At 41.5% G+C, this 23,495-nt stretch overlaps 2 protein-coding genes across 3 annotated transcripts in view; both read left to right on the top strand.

The window, feature by feature from the left end:
• The window catches only part of BAIAP2L1 (BAR/IMD domain containing adaptor protein 2 like 1), a 72,470-nt gene extending 66,575 nt beyond the window's left edge, over nt 1-5,895 (top strand). For both annotated transcript variants that reach the window (XM_075830263.1, XM_075830264.1), the window contains exons 13-14: nt 2,772-2,812; nt 2,969-5,895. In XM_075830263.1, the coding sequence (XP_075686378.1) occupies nt 2,772-2,812; nt 2,969-3,044 (117 nt within the window). In that variant the 3' untranslated portion in view covers nt 3,045-5,895. The remainder of the gene's footprint in view (nt 1-2,771; nt 2,813-2,968) is intronic.
• Nucleotides 5,896-12,237: 6,342 nt separating this feature from the next.
• LOC142656657 (protein spinster homolog 1-like) lies at nt 12,238-17,480 on the top strand. The gene is made up of 9 exons (XM_075831581.1): nt 12,238-12,439; nt 13,744-13,809; nt 14,433-14,569; nt 15,096-15,247; nt 15,422-15,491; nt 15,794-15,936; nt 16,021-16,173; nt 16,737-16,926; nt 17,391-17,480. The coding sequence occupies exons 1-9, from the start codon at nt 12,238-12,240 to the stop codon at nt 17,478-17,480; spliced, it is 1,203 nt and encodes a 400-aa protein (XP_075687696.1).
• Nucleotides 17,481-23,495: the final 6,015 nt, after the last annotated feature.

The following is a 23,495-nucleotide window of genomic DNA, read 5'->3' as shown; positions in this document are numbered from 1 at the left end:
CATTGATGATTTATCACCCACATTTCCCTGCAGACAGAAATGAGAGACAAACCACATAAAATGCCGTGCATACTTCCTTAAGATATGTGACTTATTCACCTAAACAAACATTAAGTAACCAAGCAGGTTTTTTTATTTACCTTTTAGAAATAGACATTTTTATTATAAAAAAAATATATATATATCACGGTTTGTTGCAACTTTCTAAATACTTTTTATTACAAATTTTTGAGATACAGCTGCTTTGTATCCTGGTATAAGGAGCAGCTGTATCGTGCGCTAAAACCTTTTATCTGTCATGGCAGTGACTGGTTCAGTGTCAGCGGTAACAGGTGGATCCTGCGTGTCAGAGACGTGCATGACCCGCTTTAACTGAACCAGTCAGCGCCACTGACCTGACGGATTCAGGTCTCTGCGCAAGATACAGCTGCTCTGTATACAGGATACAAAGCAGCTGTATCTCAAAAAGTAAAAATAATCATTAATAAAAAATATTTAGAACGTTGCACCAAACACACTCCCTCCACTGTTTTTTTTTGTTTTAATAAAAATGTATATTTCAAAGGTGTACATAGCCTTTTAAGATCTATAAGAATAAAATCTTTAAATAGATCATCAATTTACACAGGCATAGATTGTATTATTGTTAGTTGATGTTTTTTATGCTCTTGGTAACTTGGCAGTGGTTAAGAAGCCGTCATCAAGGATATGAAATTATTTTGGTCATTTGGCTCGCTTACACAGTCCGGGTCGGGCCGTGGAAAGTACCTTTACAGTTTACTTATAACCGGAACCATTATCCGAATTTACCCTTGCAATCTGACCCGGGGGGGGGGGGGAGGGCACAATTCTCTTGCATAAAATATCTGATCTGCATGAATGAATCGATCTTAAAAATTATACGGATGGGGCCCGCAATCAATGTATGAATAGAACGATCCTCCACTTCTATCTTGTGTCAACACGTAAATGTACAACGAAGCAAAGATCAAGTGACTTGACCTGGTGCGGGACTGTATTGGGTCTCCGATGCACAGACCACATTATTGAGGAGTTATTATGTGGTCAAAAAAAAAAGTTTTAATGCAGGACTTGCCAAATCCAGGTCCTTGTGGGATTAGAAAATCAAGTCTGTTGATCATAACCTGACCAATGTTGGTACATGTAAGATCTGTTTACATCACCTTTACATACCCTGGCGAACAAGAATAAGAATAAGATCAACCACTCATTCGTGGTCAGGTTAATATTGTTGGTAGTTTTGTTCTAGAAATAGATGTCCGCAGCTCGTGAGATCTGCTATAAAGCATTGAAGACAGCGCTGCGGTTCCCGCATTGTTCTTGTGTTTTGTATGAGGTCAGCTTGCCCTTGATTGTCAATGTCAGGAGCACTCCGATACGCAGGACTAGTGAAGAGGAACGCTGCACACGGATCTATTCCTTTATGTATAAGAAGTACTTTTAAGGAGAACCATACTTCAAGGAATAAATGAGAGATACTGAGAATAACCGCAATAGGTCTGCAGAAATGTTCCACATGTTACATCTGTAGCTCACTCAGATATTTACACTACGCAATGCTTACATTGGGGATTTGGGGGAAGCCCTCAGGGTTATATCCGTTTTTAACAGTATGTACACACCGTTAGTAAGAAGTAGGGGATAGATGGAAGGGAATAACACATGTCTGCAGGATCAGACTACACAGGGGTTGTTTGTAGTCTGTAACCATGGCGACACACTGGTCTACATAGCAATAAAAAAAATGGTTGCAAAGCTTTTCATACACTATAAGACTATAGGCACATTTGGGTTTAGGTTGCCACCATTAATCCATCTTATTCCTCCGGGTCTGGCGTGGACATGAATATAGAAGTACTGGTTGACCTCTATGGCAAACGGATATCGGGAGCACAGCAAACATTTGTATATCCCCACTGTCCTCTTATGTAGGCCTGCTGTGCCATTTCCCTAGCGAGGACTGACAGATCATGTAGGTGCTTATGTGGCTGCTGGGCACCAGACCACTGCTCCAAGTTCACCAACATTTCGGGGGTGCTATATGGCGCACTGTAGACTTGTGAAGTTTGGGCACTAGTCCACACAGCTAGGACTGTGGTTGAGTACTATGTCATATTCAGACAACAGAATAGCTGCCGCTTGTAGCAGAACTACAAGTTTCAGAATGCTCTTTTCCCATCGTTTTGGGTGGATATTCATACCAGGACTACTACTTGTCCTGCTCCTGTTTTTCCGTACACAGCCGGTGGTTTCATGCGAGAGGAAAGCCGCACACGTGGCACTGCTGATCTCTCTTGTACTTTGACCTACACACCAGTTTCCAAAACCCACCTTTGACCTTAGATAAGAGAAGCTGAAGATTGTTCACTACCTCGTATAACTGCGACTATGAATTAACTAAAAGCCAAATTCAAGTAATTTTAATACAAAGTGCGGTTAACAGGACTGACCCATTTAGTTCTATTGACTTGGCATTTATTACATTGGCATTGAAGTGCAATGATTTCATTGGTTGTGAAGGAAGACCTAATATAAAGCACTCTTCTGTATCTTATGTTGTGAAGGCGGATATGGTGCACTGCTGACATCATGTGGTCACTTCTGAGTATTGCAAGTTACGGTACTTTACAAATACATCTAGTGCAGTCCCATTTACTGTGGTGTTATATTTACATAATGTGTTCAGTCATATTATATGCAGTGAATAATTCGATTTAAACTTTTTTTTTTTTCCCTTTTCACCTTAACAGAAAACAACACCAAACGGGGTTATGAAGCATCCATTCTTAAGGTATGGCATTAACATTTGTTTCTAAGGCAATATGATGTTGTCTTTCTGTTTCTCCCAGCCCTGCCTATAGGCACAGGCTGACTGAGCTTACAAGTAAATCCAGCGTTGGTTAACATTTTGCTTGTTCTAACTTTTTTTTTTATTATTCTGTTACAGTGGAGAAAACCCATTTTCTACAATCAAGCTCCGACCTACCGTTACCAACGACCGATCCGCACCAATTATTCGATGAGCAGAATCCGTTAATTTAATTTTTAATTGTCTTTTTTTCTGTTTCTTCTATTATGTAAAATTATTTCTCTTTGTTTCCCCCGTCTTTGTTCTGATTTTTAAATGATTTGGGCTCTAACATCCAAGAAAAAAGGTGAAGTCTACAAGAAACTATTTGAAATACAGAAGCGCCATGTCTGAATGACTTCTTATAATGGCTGCCGATGTTTATGAGCACCAATAAGATATTGTGGTAAACAGGTTTTCCACGTCCATGAAACCAAATCTGTTCTTCGTCATTAGCACTCTGAATGTTTTCATGTATTAAAGTTATAATAATGAGGACTTGATCTTGAAGTGTAGGTTTGCCCTTGGAAAGCATGCTATAATTCATGTCTATAATGCTGCAAATATTTTGCTTTACTTTTATGATATTTCGTTCACATCCAAAGACGCATTCAACATTTGCAGTGGCGCTTTCTTAGCCAGAGCATTACTAACAGTTACCGCCTGCTGGTTCAGTGCCTGTACACAGAATATCCTACTGACTTCGATTCTAAAAAGTGTAGTCTTTGGAACAGACACCTAAAGGGATTGTCCAGGTTGAGGGCTGTTTTTTATGCTGATGACTTATCCTTAAGGTTAGGGGTCCTACACGCATACCCCACACCAATCCGCTATCCCAGGTGCCGTAAGCTATGTAGGGGTCGGTGCCGGAAGCAGAAGGCTGTTCACTTGAATAGGAGCAGAGCTGCATCAGCGCGGCCGCTATACAGTGGTTGGAGCCATCTGCTTCCAGGAACCGACCCTGCACAGCTTGCGGCAGCTGGAACAGCTGATCGGTCCGAGTGTCAGACCCCCATCGATCATATACTGATGACCTATCTTGTGGGTAGTTCACCAGTATAAATACCAGCTCCCCCCGCCTGGACAACCGCATTGAAGTAAAACTCCAGACAAATTTTCATAATCAGTCAAATGGACATACTATGGTGATGTAACATAGAAGGGCTGATAATTATTGCACTCTGGTCCCCTAAAAGCAAGTTTTCAAGGTATTCTGTACTCTATAGGTCCTTAACATCACCAGCAACAATTACTGCTGCATGTTACTGGGCTGTACAGCAGAAATTGTCAAAACGATGCCCCCCTTTTTTCTTTTTTTTTTTTTATACATCACTTACTACTCTGCAGCTATTGGCTGAAGCTGCACCACACAGGCTTCCTGCTCTGCCCGCCCCATGCATTCTGCATATAATACTAAGAGCTCTCTGCTCCTTTTTAGCTGCTTTCAGACCAGAAAGATGGAGGAAGTAGTTGAAAGCTGCAGAGGGCTCATTATTATCGGTGTTATTTGCAGAGTGAATGCAGGAGGCAGGAAAACAAGTTTCAGCCAATAGCTGCAGAGCAGGAAGTGATGTCCGAGATGGCGGAGCATTTTGGCAACTTCTGTGCGGCCCAGTGACATGTATCAGTTTTATTGTCTGGTGTGTTAAGGACCCTTTAGTGTACAAAGAATCTTGGAAACTTGCATTTAAGAGAACAGAGTAAGAGAATCAATGGCATGTTAAATGACCCTAGTAAAAAATAAATTGCCGAAGTCTCATTTTAACCATATATACTGCTGTTAAAAAAATAATAATTCTATAATGCATTCAGCCAATGCCTCTGTCTGTTGACAGTGTTGTCTGATTCCAAGTAGCAACCAGCAGAATTGTGAATGCAGCTCTGAATGTGACTGGATTATTAGACATTATATAACTCAGGAACTGTACCATAAAAGCATATTATTTGCAAACATTCTCAACTTTAGATATCCATTATTTCTAGATATAAACTTAAAAATTATGTTTAAACATGAACATATGCTAAAAGAAGAAATCTATGCAACATTAAAATTATGGCTCCTCAATTATATGTGGCGGGCCTGAGCAACAGGAATCCATGGGTGATATATTTTGATTCAGATGTATGAACCCAACCTCAGCGTGCAGGGTCTAGGCCATGATATATTAACCCCGTTAAAGAGGTTGTCTGGTTTGGACCACCCAATCATTTTTATGGGTGTCCATTATTTCAATGGAAACTGGTGCTCCAGACCCGCCAGCGTCCATAGAAAGTGATGGATGCCTATTATGTAAGTAAGGACCCAGGGAAGGTGATGTCTAAACCAAATGATCCTATCAAACCTGTATATGCTGCAGAATCTCTCATAATGCAGAACAGTCAGTCCTAATACATCTATTATGTGCACTGACCTGGTGACCATAGTCATGTTTTTTTCCGGGGTCCCCAAAGTAAATCAGTTATTGTTTATATTGAGGGTTAAGATTTAAGCCAATCAATCATTTGTCCTGAAAGTAAACACTGTGTGTGTGTGTATATATATATTGCAAGATATGTATAGCTGTATCTTACGATCTGCTGAGTGCGTTTTCTCCTCTGTATGTATTCATTTCCTCCGTTATGATCTATACGTATTCGTGTAAAATGTTACTTTCAACTGTGGTCTGCAATCTGCAGCTCTCCAGCTGTTGTGAAACTGCAACTCCCAGAATGCCCTCACCGCTTGCGGCTGTCCGGCCATGCTTGGCGTTGAAGTCTCCCAATAGCTGGAGGGCCGCAGGTGGCAGACCACTGGTATACACCATCTTCTCTCAGTGTTTTAATGCTTCCACATTTGGCAATGAGTTAAGGGTTAAGTTATTTTGATTGTTATGTTACTGATAACATTAAATGCCTTTATATAAAAAAATATATATATGTATAAAACTGAGACTTCATAAAAGGAATATATATATTTCCTTGAATGAAATCAGAGAACATCCGGTTGTAAGATCTCTAAAAAAATAAATATTCTCATATAAAAATTACTTTGGTCTGTGTTTATTGATATCGGTACTAAAGGGTTCTTCCATCTCTGGTCATCACATCCGGCCCGACCCAACAGTGTCAGAGCTTCTAATGAAAACTGTACATGGACAGTCTTATTCACACTGACTAGGAGACATCTCCACTTCCTTGGACTCCATACGTAATCTGCACCGGTTTCCCATTCTCTATAAATTCTCTTTATTCTAATGAAAATTTCAAGAATCTTAACCCGAGGATACATTCGGTAGGTTAGCAAGAAGTAGGGGACAAATGGTAGTTTAGCTGCAGGATCAGACTACAGAGTTTGTTTGTAGTCTGTAACCATGGAGACTCCTAAGGTCTGCATAAGAGCTGTAGACCCGGAATGGTAGAAGATATTCTGTCAAGGTTAATTTCAAAGGCAGGAGTCAATAGGTCTTTGGCTGAGATTTATAGACGACATATTCATTCTATGGAAAGGGACTCAGACAGACTTTGATCAGTTTGTATCCGTTTCACCTCAGAGAGTGACCCCAATAGTCTGGCATTTTTAGATGTTAGGCGATCAAGAGGAACAGGAGGTAAAATTGAAACTGAGGTTTTTAGGAAGTCTACTGCAACGAACAGTCTCCTGAGATGGGAGAGTGCCCATCCATATGCCCTCAAAAGAGGGATACCGAAGGGACAATACCTCCGTCTCAGTATTTGAACAGTTTCTCCTAAGACATTCCTGGCACAAGCAGCTGACATGAGACGAATTCCGCCAGAGAGTTTATCCTGACCAGATTCTCAGAGAAGCCTTTACAAATGCAATAAACGCCAAAAGAAGAGCTACTCATACCAAAAGCAAGAATATCTGCAAAAACCAATAATATACGTATCAGGGACCTATGATGGGGCTCATAAACAAGTCCGAGAAAGCATTAAGAAACATTGGGGGAACCTTATGGAGGACAATGACTTGAAGGAAGCACTAGGTGAAAGATCACCGATTACTTCCAGGAGAACTAAAAGTCTTGAGAGACGAACTAGTGCAGGGCCATTTTAGACCAGCACCCCAAAAAGACTGCTGGCTTAATAGAAGACCTCTAAGGACCTTCAAGTGTGGCAAATGTCTGGCATGTGAATCAATAGTAGTATCGAAAACCGTCATAAGTACAACAACTGGTAGGGAATACTCAAATGGAGAATTTATCAATTGTCTATCTAAAGGAGTCATTTACATGGCGAAATGTACATGCCCAATGGACTACATTGGTAAAACGAAACAGGAGTTCAGAAGACTGATAAGGGATCATTTCAACGATATCCTTAATAAAAAAAGATACCCCAATCGCTAGACACATATGGGCAGTACATGGAGGTAACCCTGGGGCTATTAAATTCCAGGGAATCCAACATATTGAGCCTCATCTAAGAGGGGGTAACTGGGACCGGGGCCTGTTACAGGTTGAAAGTCGATGGATTCATAGAATGAGATCAGTGGCCCCAGAAGGCTTCAATGAAAATGTGAACTATACCTGCATCCTCTGATACGCAAACCATGCCCATGAATACAACCATTATTATAATGGCTCACCATGGCTCAAGAGAGGGATATGTGTGAGGATGGAGATATATATGTATTTTTGATGGTGCAATCATACTCCCATAGTGGAATATGTATCTTACCATCCCTATATTTACTATGTGGAGTTGTTCACCCAGAATACGCAAACACAATAATAATTTGAAAACCATGTTTTAATAATGGATCTAGTGTCCTATTCTGGCAATATAGGACATTACAGCAATGTATGGCTAGAAGAATGGAGCTCTTCGAATATGCCCTAATGAGCACAATGATTAATGTGTACGCACACTATGAAATAAGGAAGCATTTAGCCAATAGGGATATAGCTGAAGAAATCCCTGTATATGCACCGATAATCCGGCCCACTGGGGAGGGAGTGAAGAGGCGATGTCAATGTGAGACTGATGACGTATCCGTGCTCGCGACTGATTGGATGTCCGACGACCGAGCCCCCTGAAGAGGCGGAGTTACCTGACATATAAAAGGAGTGTGTTTAGAAGCTGCCACTGCCATATGATCTGCTACACTGCTATGCTCAATACCTCCCTGACGAACCAGTATGTAACTGGAAACGCGTAGGAGCTGGAGCTTCAGTTAGGGAAACGGTCACAATATTAGGGATAGGTTCCAGAGACAACAGGGTCGTTCTTTTCAGAACGAGTGCCCGGTGTGTTGTCCACAGTGAGCGCTTAAGGGACAGACAGAATGCCATTGTGCAAGCTCATATGATCCAAGCCTACCCTGCTGTAAATTCAAGGAACTATAACCCTGTATTCCTCACTGTGAATAGATATGGATGGGTATGTCCAATTATACAACAGTATAAACAATACTATATTGATATTCCATCTTATATGGGTTATATTAAAAGCAAGTTTTTGATACTAATCCTTCCTCTACTTTCAAAGGTGCTTAATTTTTCATTTTAGATGCATTGGAACAAAAAATAATAGTTACAAAGGTGGAGAAAATCCTTAAAAGTGGTCATTATCTACCCCGTACACAGCGTGCCTAGAGCAGGAGATCCTCCAGAACTGTAGCCTTGAAAACAGACCTAAAACCATGACTACACAAGCGCATCCAAGGCGCAGCTGTATAGGAGACTGGCAAATAGACGGCCAATGTTGAAAAATTTATGTGGCATCTTGACTCCAGTTTACCAAAAGATATTGGGCTATTTTCCCTTATTTCTGAGATTCCCGGGAAATCCAGGAATAAGATGTATCAACTGACCACTAGGTTCCAGGATGCGGACTACTACTGGCCACCAGGTACCTCATGGTAAACAACCCCCACTACTGTAAAAGCATTGACTGCTGCTCATATGTGTAAAAGATCAGATCGCACCAGATACGGAGGTGAAAGGGTTTTGCACGGATACGGGCCCAACCCGGTTCTGAGTAAGAAAAGAGTATCCGGCACACCAATTGAAATAAAAATCATTTTTATTTTATTTTTAATATCAGTGGCAGAGTACAACGTTTCGATCTTAACGGCCTTCTTCAGGCACTGAGCCGTGCTGGGGATAATGTTTAAAATGAGCGCTCTGTAAAGTAATAGCGGCTGCCCGCTGTATTGTGGCGCTGACAATACAGCGGCTCAGTGCCTGAAGAAGGTTGTTAAGACCGAAGCGTTGCACTCTGCCACTGGTATTAAAAATAAAATAAAATTATCTTTGCCGGATACTCTTTTCTTGCTGCTCATATGTAACAGAGCTGCGGCCATTAGAGCTGTGTCCGTTAAAGGGTGTGTCAGGGATCAGAGTAAAGGGCCTGCTTTTTTATTTTTTTTACAGAAACCGCACCACTGCTGTCTACAGGCTGTGTCTGGTATTGCAGCTCAGCCCCAGTTAAATGAATACAGACTATGGAATTATGAATACACATGTAGCAGTTCTGTACAGATGCAGTAGGCGCTCTCACATTCACTGATTGTTATCGGACACTGGGTAAGGAGCATGTCAATACATTTATTATTTATGACAAAAATTTGTTGAAAAATATAATTGATATATTCAGTTTACTGCACAAAAGAATAACCACATCAGCACATGCAGTTCTTCATGATAGGAGAGGGTTCACTTATTTAATAGCAGCGTCTACCAGGAAATTTTCGAGCACGTCATGCTTCCCTCTGCTGACAAGCTTTATGGAGATGCTGATTTCATTTTCCAGCAGGACTTGGCACCTGCCCGCACTGCCAAAAGTACCAATACCTGGTGTAATAACCACAGTATCACTGCGCTAGATTGGCCAGCAAACTTGCCTGACCTAAACCCCATAGAGAATCTATAGGGTATTGTCAAGAGGAAGATGACACCAGACCCAAAAATGCAGACGAGCTGAAGGCTGATATCAAAGCAACCTTGGCTTCCATAACACCTCAGCAGTGCCACAGGCTGATCGACCTCCATGACACGCCGCATTGATAACACCTCAGCAGTGCCACAGGCTGATCGCCTCCATGCTACGCCGCATTGATAACACCTCAGCAGTGCCACAGGCTGATCGCCTCCATGCCACGCCGCATTGATAACACCTCAGCAGTGCCACAAGCTGATCGCCTCCATGCCACGCCGTATTGATAACACCTCAGCAGTGCCACAGGCTGATTGCCCCCATGCCACGCCGCATTAATAACACCTCAGCAGTGCCATAGGCTGATCGCCTCCATGCCACGCCGCATTGATAACCCCTCAGCAGTGCCACAGGCTGATCGCCCCCATGCCACGCCGCATTGATAACACCTCAGCAGTGCCATAGGCTGATCACCTCCATGCCACGCCGCATTGATAACCCCTCAGCAGTGCCACAGGCTGATCGCCTCCATGCCACGCCGCATTGATAACACCTCCGCAGTGCCACAGGCTGATCGCCTCCATGCCACGCCGCATTGATGCAGTAATTCATGCAAAAGGAGCCGGACCAAGTATTGAGGGCATATACTGTACATACTTTTCAGTAGGCCAACATTTCGGGTATTAAAAATAATTTTTGAAATTGGGCTTATGTAATATTCTAATTTTCTGAGAGACTAAATTTTGGGTTTTCATTAACTGTTACCGTAATCATCAACATTAAAAGAAAGAAATGCTGGAAATAGATCACTCTGTGTGTAATGAATCTATAGAATGTATGAGTTTCACTTTTTGAATTAAATTACTGAAATAAATTAACTTTTTAATGATTAATTAATTGAGAAGGACTAGTACTTTATAGGTATAAATAACTGGACTAGAAGTAGAGATATTGTAGAATGACAAATGTGTAACAATATATAGTATTATATGTATAAAGATAGGACACATGGCTCTGCACATACATATATATGGAGAAATGTGCTGTAACTTGTCAGTACATGCTGGGAGTTGTAGTTACATAGCAGCCTGACAGCCACAGGTTAGAAAGCACTGATACAGATAGAGGATGCTAAATAGTGAGACAGGTTATATAAGAGGGGCCATCACATTATTGTACAGTAGTCATATAACTGAGCCACCCATTGTTTATTAACACTTACATCACAGTGCCCTCAACTCCTATGTCACAAAGCGATGATGTCACAAAGGAATAGAATGGACGTGGCCTTGATTATCACCGTTCACATGATGAGAGCGCAGAGAGAGTGAGAAAAGAGAGAGAGAGATTGTGAGCGCCGTCTAGTGGAGAGAAAAATACTTGTGAGTACCCAGTTTATTCCATTTATTACATTTAACAAGGGTGATAAGACTTTTCCTGCAGATTATTATACACCTTACTCCCCATCCGCACATCTAATTCTACAGCAGCTGATTGGCACAGATCGCTGAGCTCTGCTGCATGGTCGTGGGCATCGTATACATGGAGGAACATATATCAATGGGACTCACCTGTATAATATATAGAATTATCTTCTAAACAATAATTCCACAGTAAAGATCATTTAATTGGACACTAACCAAATCCGACAGGTTCCAGATTATCAGACATTCCGGATTATGAAACGGTCATAGTTAAATGGATTGTTTTATTAAGTTAACCCTTCTCTGAAGGCAGTAATCCGGCGATCACCTGATCACTAAAGATCTCACTCCTGGAACATATGGACAGTAGTGGTTTTGATGAGACAACCCCTTTATAATGTTCAGGAAGACAGAGCAGTAAGATACTAAATGTGCAGCTAATGTTCGTCTATGGGGTTATGTACGCTGCCGTGTATTTAGCTTGTGGTGTTTCTATGTACAATCTGTGTAAAACAAATCTCAGCATCATCCATCAGATGCCATAAGCCAGACAAGTTCTGCCCATAGATCCAAAGGAGACCTAAAAAATGGTGGTGATTTCTGAGTGAGCGCCATATTTTATACTTGAAAGTGCTTGTACTGCTTTTTTCTATCAGACGACATAAATCAGAATCATCATAGAACCAGTGCGGCGAGCGATACCGAGATCAATTTGTCTGTTTTTCCCATCTGTATAGAACGCTGTATTATTAGTATTATTATTATTTATTAATATTTGTGGTCCTGAGATTCCATATTATCTATTAGAATTTCTTGAATAATAAGGGGGAATTCACACGCGGCAGATTTAGCGCAAAAATTTGTGCAACTTTTCCATTCATCTGACTGGGACTTGCAGAAATCCATATGCTTGCTGATGAAGATGAATGGAACTTATTGCCAGTCACAGAAATCTATGCAATAAATCTGCCGCATGTGAATATACCCTAATAGTAATATAAAGTGATTAAATATTATGTCCCTTTTCTGTTTTTATTTCCAGAGTTTACAGTCTCAAAATCCGTGAACATGACGTCTCGCCATGAGGACGTGGACGTGGAGAAAGGCCTTTTGGCTCCTCCATGTGAAATGGATGAAGACGATAGCGAAAGCCCCAGAGCAGAGGACGTACATGACCGTACTGGAATCTCCTACACACGATCCATCGTTATTGTAGGGATTCTGTTCTATATAAATCTGCTATCCTACATGGATCGGCTCAGTGTCACTGGTAGGTGTGGGGTACTTCATTTTATTTCTGGGGTTTATCAGTGCTGTAGCTGTGGAGGCACTTATAGCGAACCTCCACTTTCAGTAGAAAAACGGTTATAGTGCAGGAGTGCGCAGGAGTGTGCGCTATAATTGTTTATCTAAATCATGATCGTGCAGTGAGGAGGAACGGGGTTCGGGATGCCCGTTCTATAGATAGGTGGGGGTCCCAGTGGTGGGGCCCCCCCAGCGATCATACATTTATCACCTTTCCTGTGGATAGGTGATAAATGTCAATAGTGGGAAAACCCCTTTAAAGGAACAGTGTCATCACAAATTATTTTTTTATATGTTAAAGATGTTAGTGCTTTATTAAAAACGTTTATATTCATTTGTGTGTTTGTGTTTTACTTTTTCTTATTTTTACACTTTTTCTTCCCTATGGGGGCTGCCATTTTTTGTTCCATTTCTGTGTGTGTCGATTAACGACACATACAGACATGGAATACGGCAGCCACAGTCCCATAGGGACTGCGAACGGCTCCCGTCCCATTGACTTCAGTGTACGGCGTCTGTGTGCGCCATTTTCCTGTGGACCGGAAGTCGCGGCCGGACAGTAATATTACTACTTCCGGTCGCGGCTTCCGGATTTGTGCACTTGGACCAGCGGCAGCAAACGGAGCGGACGGGCCGGAGGGAGCCGCGGCGGCAGGAGCAGGTAAGAGATTTCAATGTATGTTCGTGTTTGTGTGTGTTTACTACTGTATGTAAACCTGCTACACTGTGTGTTAGCTCAAAAAATGGCGACACACAGTGTAGGAGGTTACACCGTTCAAACCCCTCGTTTATCCCGGCACTAGCCAGGATAAAGGAGGGGGGGATGCTGAGAGCTCACTAGAGCGAGGGCTTTTTACCCAATTTTGCAAAGCTGCAATTTTGGGGATAGCTCCATCTAGTGACCAAAAATGGGTAGTATTATAAATTAGAATTAATTTATAATATTTCCTGACTCGTGAAAAAAATAAAAAAAATTTGAACAATGTTTAATCACCCACACACTAAATGTTTAATTTTTAAAAAAAAACACATGTTTTTCTGGCAACACATTCCCTTTAACTCCTATAAACTCAATGGACCTCATCATTACAGTCTATGGGGAGCACTGGCTTTGTGAATTGCAGAACTCAGGACCCCCAGTTCCCCTGATAGGTGAGGGTCCCAGAGAAGATGTTGTCACACATCCATATATCCTGTGGATGTGCCATAAATGTATATGATGGAAATACATGCATTGCTTCTAGTGACATCTCTCTTTTTATCTGACAGGGGCGCTGCCATATTTAGAAAAATCATTTAATCTGAAAGACAGTGGATCTGGTTTGCTGCAAGCAGGTAAATATTAATATAAAATCTTGTTTTGTAAGTCACCTGGAATCCGCCATTTTGGGAACTAAATCAATATTCTAGAGAAGGTGACGAATCTATTCACTGGAATCTCATGATCTGACTGACACAAGGTTGTGATGTCATCAGGTTCTAGTGAAGAAATAAGACAGTCGGTTGCACTACATAAGGCTGGGTACACACGTCGCGGTCAAAATGTGTTTTATTGCCGTAAATCGCAGCAAAACAGCACAATTTTGCAGTGTTTTTGCGCGGTGACCGCGACATGAAAACCTAGGATAATGGTGTTCTGCTGAGACTGGGCTGACAAATCCATAATAAGGCCATAATAACATCCATCAGCAGCATTTACCTGCTTGTTGATGGGTTCCAGTGATAACCCAAAATATCACATTAAGATGTAGTATATCGTTTTTACTATATACACAGAGTTACAAAAAGTTTTATCAAACTGCAAAAGTAATTGAAAGGTAAAGCTTTACATTAATGAATGAGAGTGGGGATGAAAAAAAAGTGGGGAATGTGGATAAAATGCAGGATTTAATAGTTTGTCCATATATAAATGTCTGTTGTATCTTCCTTTCACCTCTTCTCTCCCCCTTCCCTTTCAGTCTTCCTCTGCAGCTTCATGTTGGTGGCTCCAGTATTTGGATATTTGGGTGATCACTGGAATAGAAAATATCTGCTCTGTATTGGGATCACCCTCTGGTCAGCCTCCATCCTTGGCAGCTCATTTATTCCTGATAAGGTAACATCCTGAGTTTATTATTAAAGGGGTTTTCTGGTACATTCCCATTGGTAACCTATCCTTCTTCCATGCTCAATCTGTGGGGCTCTGATCTCTGGGACCCCCAACAAGCGACCCAATGAAGTGAATGGGACAAGCAGCAGTGCCAGGCACAGACGCCCTTATCTACAAGCCGATGTGCCTGTGTAAACAATGAAAGGGACACATCGCTCATAGGAGTGCCACGGACCCACATCAATCATACATTCCCTGGAGGAGATATATCAAAACTGGTGCAAAGGAAAAGTGGAGTAGATGCCCATGGCAACCAATCAGATTCCACCTCTCACTTTTCTAGAGATCTTAAGGAAAATAAAAGCAACAACCTGATTGGTTTCCATGGGCAAATAATTCATTTTTCCTCTGCACCAGTTTCGATCTATTTCTTCCATTGTCTATCCTAACAATAGGCCATCAATATTAAAGTCCCAATGGTAAAGCTTTACTAAAGATGTTATTAATTATGATTTTTTTTCCTTTTCCCCAGTATTTCTGGCTGTTCCTGCTCATGCGAGGACTGGTTGGGATTGGCGCGGCAAGTTACTCCACCATTGCCCCCTCCATCATCGCCGACCTATTTGTAGCAGACCAGCGAAGCCGCATGTTGTCCATCTTTTGGACTGCTATCCCCGTAGGCTGGTGAGTGTCCTGTGTAAACACATTATTTTACAATTATTAACTGGATACAAAAAGTGTCTAATATATATAATGAGTGTAGAAGTTTATACTGTTTATATCTATGTCTATAGTTATATTTGTGCAGAGATGATGCCCTTTCTTAACTATAAATCTTCTTCATTTTTACCTATTAAGTGGCCTTGGATACATCATGGGTGCCAAAGTGACAAGCGCTCTTGGTGGTGACTGGCACTGGGCACTGCGGGTAAGTGAGAGGATTGCAGGATTCCTGCAGGCAAACTATTATTTCATTTTTTGTCTTGTTATTGGAATTGCTCCCATTATCTTCTGGAACCATAAACAATAAGTAGGGACTTGGGAAAGTTCCAGCTCTATGAGTATCAGTCCGGAGGCTGTAGACCGTCATTTATCGACACTGACATGTGTTGTTTTTTGTTATTAGTCATTTCTAGGTTTTTGCCCCTTTATCTGGTTTCAGTCACTTCATATTTGTAATACTTCTATATATATATATAATATACATTGTCTCCTCCTTCTTCTGGACAGATCATTCCAGGTCTGGGGATTATAGCCGTCCTGCTTCTTATCTTCTTTATGAAGGAACCATCCAGAGGAGCCGCAGAACAAAAAAGCTATAAACACCCAAACAACAATTCTTGGACGACCGACGTGAAAGCTCTGCTGAAAAAGTGAGTGTTTTCTGTGTAGTGATGGTTGTCGCTGGCTTTACCCCGTGTCTCTTGTGTCACTCACATTTCTCTCTCTCTCTGTAGCCCGAGCTTTATGCTCTCCATGCTGGGATTCACAACTGTGACATTTGTTTCCGGCTCCCTCTCCCACTGGGCTCTGTCCTTCTACAAGCGGGCCCGGGTCATCCTATACAGAAGTGATCCATGTCAGACTGCAATATGTCAATTTGATGACAGGTAAACGCTTATTTACTGTGTGTGCCAGGAGGTTGTGAGGGCGGCTATCTGCCATTATGTCCATACTCTTCCTTTCTCTACCTGAGTTTTGGGCACGGCTACGCGGTGAGTGGTCAGGGCTCCTGGCAGCCATCGTAGGTTCAGACATGGGGTGTTAAATGTGGATTTTACTTCGGATTTGCCTCAGATTTCACCCTTTGCATTGCTAAGGGTAAAATCCACTGTAAAAATGTACACATTTCCGCAACGTGTATTTACAGTGAATAAATTCTTGTGGATATTTATTTGCCAAACCGCACAAAAAAATCTTCAACAATTCTGTGATATAAAACCTCACCCTCATAGTGTATATAGACTGCTACGTGGCTGTCTGCTCTATACTGACAAGATATTTGGGATAGGTCCATAGAGAGCCCTGTCAGCCTGAGAATAGAGTTTATGGATTTAATCTTTAGATACATGCAGATAGTTGGAGCAGTAGTCATACTCAGGTCCTTTAATCATCATTTATATACAATTGTGGAGAATCCATTTGATGACCTCTATAATCTCTTTTTTTGCAGTCTGATTTTTGGCATGATCACTGTGATCACCGGAATCGTGGGAGTTGGAGCTGGCGTGGAGATAAGCAAGAGGTTCAGGAAAATCAACCCGCGGGCAGACGCATTAGTCTGTGCGTGCGGAATGCTGGGTGGCGCCCCTTTCCTGCTCTTGGCTTTGTTATTGGCAAGTTTCAGCCTTGTGGCCTCCTATGTAAGTGGCTGATGAACAGCTTTCTGTCATTGATGTTTTACTTTTAGTTATATTAAAGAAGGTGAAGAAACAATATCCATACACATACCTGTAGATATACATACACATACCCCTATACATACAATCATACTGTATATAGCTGTGGATACCATACACACACAGATATACAGCTTTACATACACATACTGTATCTTTAGGCAGACATATATAAACATACAGTATACCTTTACATACATACATACAGTGTATACCTGTGGATATCATACACATACAGATATACTGCTATACATACACATAGACACACACGTATTCATACACATATACATTATTATACAGTGTAAGGTCTATACGCAGGTTTAATACCCACCCTGTGCATCAGAGTTCAGGATAAGAGGTAACTTATTGTACTGCCCCCTCCCCGTATTCCCCATTTAGTTTTTTCTGAATGTTTTGTCTCCCCTCAGATTTTCATCTCCATCGGGGCGTTATTGCTGGCACTGAATTTTGCCATTGTGGACGACATCCTGCTGGTAAGTGATCAGAAACCACGATGATGTTTCTCTATTACAGCTAAAATGACATTTATGTCGCCTGTTGTCTATTTTCCGGCCTAGTTTATGAAATGCCACTGACTCTGCAATAACTGCCAGACAAGAGACGGAGGACACTACAAGTACAGACTGCGCTGTCTGCAGATATTGTAGTGCAGATATTCCGTCACTTTGTCTGGCTGCCATTGTTGCGATAGGTTCAGTAACTTCCTTCTGCCTACTCAGAATGTCCTCTTGTTTTAGAGTGTGGTGACCCCCAGAAGACGATCCACAGCGGAGGCCCTACAAATAATTGTGTCCCACCTGCTGGGTGATGCATGGAGCCCCTCTCTGATCGGAGTGGTAAGTATTAGTTACATCATCGTCCTAAAGGGTATCTAAGCAAAATTCTTTACCGTCGGGGCCAGTCTTAGAATGCATGACACCCTTTGTGAACAACTTACCACGCACATACATTTCACACAAAGGAGACAGCACTAATACAGTACACCCCCACCAAACAGACAGTAAAGATATAGCCACCATATAGTGCACACACAATGCCCATACAGCACCCTCAGTGAGGAGCTGTCACTCACCACCACCTACAGTCTGCTGTCACCGGATTTCTGCATTAATATCCAGCATCCGCTGTCTGAGAAAATCTACGCATATTCTGATATTTCCCATAATTCATCTTACATAACAATGTGTTATTTTCTTATCCTCAGCTATCTGACCTCATCCGCAGAGGAAAGCCAGAATCCGACCTGCTGATGTTTAACAGCCTGAAATATGCCCTCATGGTCTGCGTATTCGTGAGCGCTATCGGAGGAGGATTGTTCTTGGCAGCTGCCCTCTTTCTTGAGAAAGACCGAAAGAGGGCAGACATGGAGTCTGAAGGTATCTACCCTGTCTGTGTGTATGTCCACCGTCTACTCATGTGTCCTGCAGAATTAAAGTGCAGCTCAACCTTGGATTTACACTGGCTCTATGGTCAGAAAATGTTAATTAATCACAAATCCCTAATCCTATTCTAATGCGTTAACAAATACTTATTTTTTTAGTGCTGAAAATCATGGTTTATGGTAATCGTTAGTGGGGGAAATTGTCTTTTCTGACAGACGGTAGAAAGATAGTGAATTTTATAGTCCTTCACCAAGATTATGATTCGATAGAGTGCTCCACAATTATCAAAGACAAAAACACTGGAGTAGAAGTGGAGTTTCTTAAAACATAACTTTTACTTTTGTTCCTTCTTAAAAATGTGTTGCACCATATTGACACATATATAATATATGTAGGAAGTAAATTTTTTCCTCCTTGTTATAAAACATTCAATAGCACAATTCAATGTATCATCCAAGCTTAGGAGATGTAGAATTGAAAAAGACTATACCGTAAACTTTCAGGGTTGTCAAAATGTAAGCTCCATTTTTTTCTTTTATATCTTATTTATCCCAATCGTCATCTTGCAAATAATTCTAGAGCCTCTCGGGTAATTACCCCCCTACCCGTTCTGTTGTCAGGTGCACTTGGTTGGACTCCTCAAAACAAGAGCACTGGGAAACCTCTTTTCAATGTTAGAGATCAATTTTTTCCTTCCGACGCATTTCTTTATGGCCCGAATTCATCAGGGAAGATTGGCCATTCAGCCCGTGTTAAGTCCACTAGAGCTATGACTGCCGTTCAATAACCCTGCAGTGGCAAGGAAAATTCATGGCCCATGTGTTGCCCTTGTTGGAGTGAACGCCTGTTCACGGTGTCTGACGACGCTATTGATGGTTTTGTAACAAGGAGGAAAAAATGTACTTCCTGCGTATATTATATATGTGTCAATATTGTGCAACTCATTTTTAAGAGGGAATAACAATAAAAGTTATGTTTTAAGAAACTCCAGTTCTACTCCAGTGGTTTTTACTTTTCTGACAGATGAAAATATTTTCTATTGATCAGAAATGTATAGACATTCCTTCTTAGTGATAATTGTTATCGCTATGACCGTAGCCTGTAATGGATATTGCTAGAGAAGCAGTCAGATTTAATGATAAAGATTGGGTATCAGATATGGTCTTGGCAACTGAAGTGCCTTTCTGGAAGGACTTCTAATATACCTTCTTAGCAGTGAATGGGTTAAAGGCTATAGACACCTTTGCAGACATTTTACTTTCATTGCATTGTATGTATTTTATTAAATAAAATACATTTACAATTGGTTTTAATTAAAAAACATTTGGGACAATTTGCCTTCTGCAGCTTATATGTTTTACAATACAAGCTGCTGGATGCCATTCAGTAATTATTCCGTCAAATGTCGGGTCAGTCTCACACCCCTTTCTCTGCTCTCCTAACATTGATCTAAGCTGCCATCTTTACAATCAAAGAAAATAAACCTAAACTGAAATCAAATAAGATGTCAGCTTAGATTAGCGTTCAGGAGAGCAGAGAGATGGGCTGGAGACTGACTCAAAAGTTCGCTCGTCTGACGGAATGAGCACTGATCGGCATAGAGCAGCTTGTTTTGTATTGTAAGACATAGAAGCTGCAAAACACAAACTAATTGTGAAAATGTTTTATGTAAATAAAATACAAAGCAATAAACAAAAGTCTGCAAAGATGTCCATAGCCTTTAAGATATTAAATCTGATCTCTAATTGGTTGCTATGTGTAATCAGGCCAGATTTTATTTTAGAAAGTTTTGATAAATGAAGCCCATGGGAGACTTTGATAGTTGACAATTTTCAACTGCTCATTGACCATCTAGTGGTATAAAGTAGAATAATATAAAATGAGAATTATCTGATAATGTATTCCTACAATATCAGGCTTATATGTTTTTTTTATCTTAACAGGATGAAGTCTTGGACATTTTATATTGATTTGTCCATGGCTGCACTGGTTCTTGAGAGCAAAAGAACCCTGTCCTTAATCTACACACGAGGACAAATATAAAGTGAACACATTTTGGAGCTCCTCAGACTTTTACCGTAATGAGCAGCAGGGCTCTGCTGCTCAAGACATGACTATAATGTTTCCGAACAACCACTAAAAGTTTCAGTGCATGCAGAATCAAGAACACCATACAGAACATGTATTCTTGCAACAGGAAATCAATAATTGGCAGTGGAAGTCATGAATGCAAAGCTGCCATGACCTACCCTGTTACTGAATCCAGTGGTTTAAACATTAAAGATTCTACACCGATAATTGAGGGAACTGGACCTAGAGTGTCTGCAATTCCAAAGATTGCATTGAGGAAGAAAACAAGACCTACCTCACAGACTCATTCATATGGAATTTCCACTGAGCTCTTCCTCGGAAAAGCATCACAAGGAATTTGGATGAATACCAGCAAACATAGGTCCACCTCAAAGGAATTTTTTCTGTGCCTGTGTCTCGGCTGTGTCACAGTGCCAAACCGGACTGGACAAATCTTTGGACTACAGATCTGGATCCCCAGACTCTGTGTAAAAAATGACAAATGTTTCCGCCTGTGGCTCGGCTGAGTCACAGTGCCAACCCAGAAACTGGAGTCTTTATGAAATAACATCACAAAGAATGACAAATCTCACTGCCTGTGGCTTGGCTGAGTCACAGTGCAAACCCAGACACTGGAGTCTTTATGAAATAACATCACAAAGAATGAATATGTCACTGCACCAAGAGAAGAGACTGCAGTTACAGACCATCTCTAGTTGAAAAAAAGAACTTTAAGAATAGCATGTTTTTAACTGCTTCTGGTTACACCTTAAATTCCTTCATGTATACCAACCTTATGTGGAAAATGTTGTAGTCATGTTATCTTAATTAAAACATCAAAACCTAAACAAAGTGTATTATTATATAAGTAACAAAATACTATAGAAAACTGTCTTTACTCTTTAACTTTCTGATATATCACATGTTCTGGATTAATAGAAAAGTGTAGGGAAAAGCTACTGAAAGTCATGTAATCCAATCAGAGAAAGAGTCAGGATTGAAATCTAGGCAACAGCTACTTCTCCCTTAAATACGTAAGCCACATTGTTAATACAAAAAAAATAAACATGGAACACAGAGCAACCTGATCACTCATTCAAGATTAGGCGTACACTCGCTGCTTGTCTGGAAAACCTGTACGCTACCACTATAGAAAAACCAATATAACCAATGAACCTGCCTTACAGTCACAATATAGTGGTCAGATACCAGTTCAACATAGGGGTTCTGCTGAGTATTATCTCACTGCAGACTATGAAAGTGAATACGGTACTAATCAGACTCAGAATAAATAATTATTAAATCCAGTGGATCACAGTTGACATCTTTTGAATCTAATTGAAGTCCTTCACTTTCAGTTTCTTCTCCATTTGGCCCCAGACATCTTTGACCACTATCTTATACAGTATATCCTCAGCCTTTGTAGCAACACAAATTCAGACCCCAGAGCAGACCCATAAATAAATCCAGACACCAAACTTATAAGAAAAATTCAGATACCACATCAGATGTCAAATTAATTTAGACTACAGACAAGACAACAAAATTAATTTAGACTGTATAACCCCTACATTACTTCAGACCCCCAAGATGAATTCAGACTTAAGATTCAGAATTATTCTAGCGTACAGCTGGTTCTGTCACATGACGAAGAGTCGTGTCGTCATGAAGTTAGACCGTGTCACTAGACTTCTGGTCACCCGGCAGCATTGTAAAAATCTACTAAAATATCATCATCAGCGTGACAGGGGACCGGAATGTATATTAGTCGTGTACTCACATACTGCAGTGAGCATACTGCTAATAATTTTCGGTCCCCACATAACCCCTTTAACATTTTATTATTATTTTTTGTCATGAGTTTTATATATCTAAATATCTTGGCTCAGTATTTGCTACTATCTTGCAAAATTTGGGATTATGAGACAATTTTTGGGGGTGTTCTTTGGCTCAGAATCAGTCATGGGTCCCTGATTTTGCTTCTTATCACTGGATGAAGCAGCCACATAACAGTCCACTGTTAAGGATCTGCCAGGCACAGCTTCTGTATCCACGCCCATAGGTAATCGGTCTGCACCTGCTTCTATGTCTGTGAGACTGACTCCATCTTCCACCACTCAGGATGGCAGGCTTAGGAGTGGGAGAGCCTATCACAGCCTGGCCAGACGGAGCTAGCTCCCACCCTCCGTCTATTTATACCTGCTTTTCCTGTTCCTCCTTGCTTGTGAATCTTCTCTGCTGGTTTCCTGGCCCTGCTGCAGCTTCTTGAACTACTTGTCCCTGCTTCGTATTGACCCTGGCTTACAGACAACCCTTCTGCTCTGCGTTTGGTACCTCGTACACTCCTGGTTTGACTCGACTTGTTCACTACTCTTCTGCTCTGCGTTTGGCACCTCGTACTCTCCTGGTTTGACTCGGCTCGTTTACTACTCTTGTTGCTCACGGTGTTGCCGTGGGCAACTGCCCCGTTTCCCTTTGTTCTGTGTTTCCTTGTCTGGTTGCCTGTCGTGCACTTACTGAGTGTAGGGACCGTCGCCCAGTTGTACCCCGTCGCCTAGGGCGGGTCGTTGCAAGTAGGCAGGGACTGAGTGGCGGGTAGATTAGGGCTCACTTGTCTGTTTCCCTATCCCTATCATTACATAATCACAAGCCCATCTACCTACTCTACCCTGGTCCCTCACACCACTATGGACCTCCTTGAGACCCTGGTTCAGCAAATGCAGGGTCTCTCCCTACAGGTCCAGGCCCTGGCTCAGAGGGTCAACCATCCTGATGCTACCATGGTAGTGCCCCTCACCTCACCTCTTGAACCCCACCTCAAGTTGCCTGACCAGTTCTCAGGGGACCGGAAGACTTTTCTCTCCTTTCGGGAGAGTTGTAGGCTCTATTTTTGTTTAAAGCCCCACTCCTCAGGTTCTGAGAGCCAGCGAGTGGGTATAATTATGTCCCGGCTCCAGGAAGGGCCCCAAGAATGGGCCTTCTCCTTGGCTCCTGACGCCCATGAACTTTCCTCTGTTGATCTTTTCTTTTCTGCTCTCGGACTCATTTATGACGAGACTG

This window comes from Rhinoderma darwinii, chromosome 6 (assembly GCF_050947455.1).
Source record: "Rhinoderma darwinii isolate aRhiDar2 chromosome 6, aRhiDar2.hap1, whole genome shotgun sequence".
In the NCBI taxonomy this organism is placed as follows: domain Eukaryota; kingdom Metazoa; phylum Chordata; class Amphibia; order Anura; family Rhinodermatidae; genus Rhinoderma; species Rhinoderma darwinii.
Note: the sequence above shows the minus strand (reverse complement) of the source record. Positions and strands in the feature narration are given on the sequence as shown.

Coding starts and splice junctions, on each gene's coding strand:
- LOC142656657 (XM_075831581.1), top strand. CDS start 12,238: ATGACGTCTCGCCATGAGGACGTGGACGTGGAGAAAGGCCTTTTGGCT. Junction 16,174..16,736: donor ATATGTCAATTTGATGACAG/GTAAACGCTTAT, acceptor CTTTTTTTGCAG/TCTGATTTTTGGCATGATCA. Junction 16,927..17,390: donor TCAGCCTTGTGGCCTCCTAT/GTAAGTGGCTGA, acceptor GTCTCCCCTCAG/ATTTTCATCTCCATCGGGGC.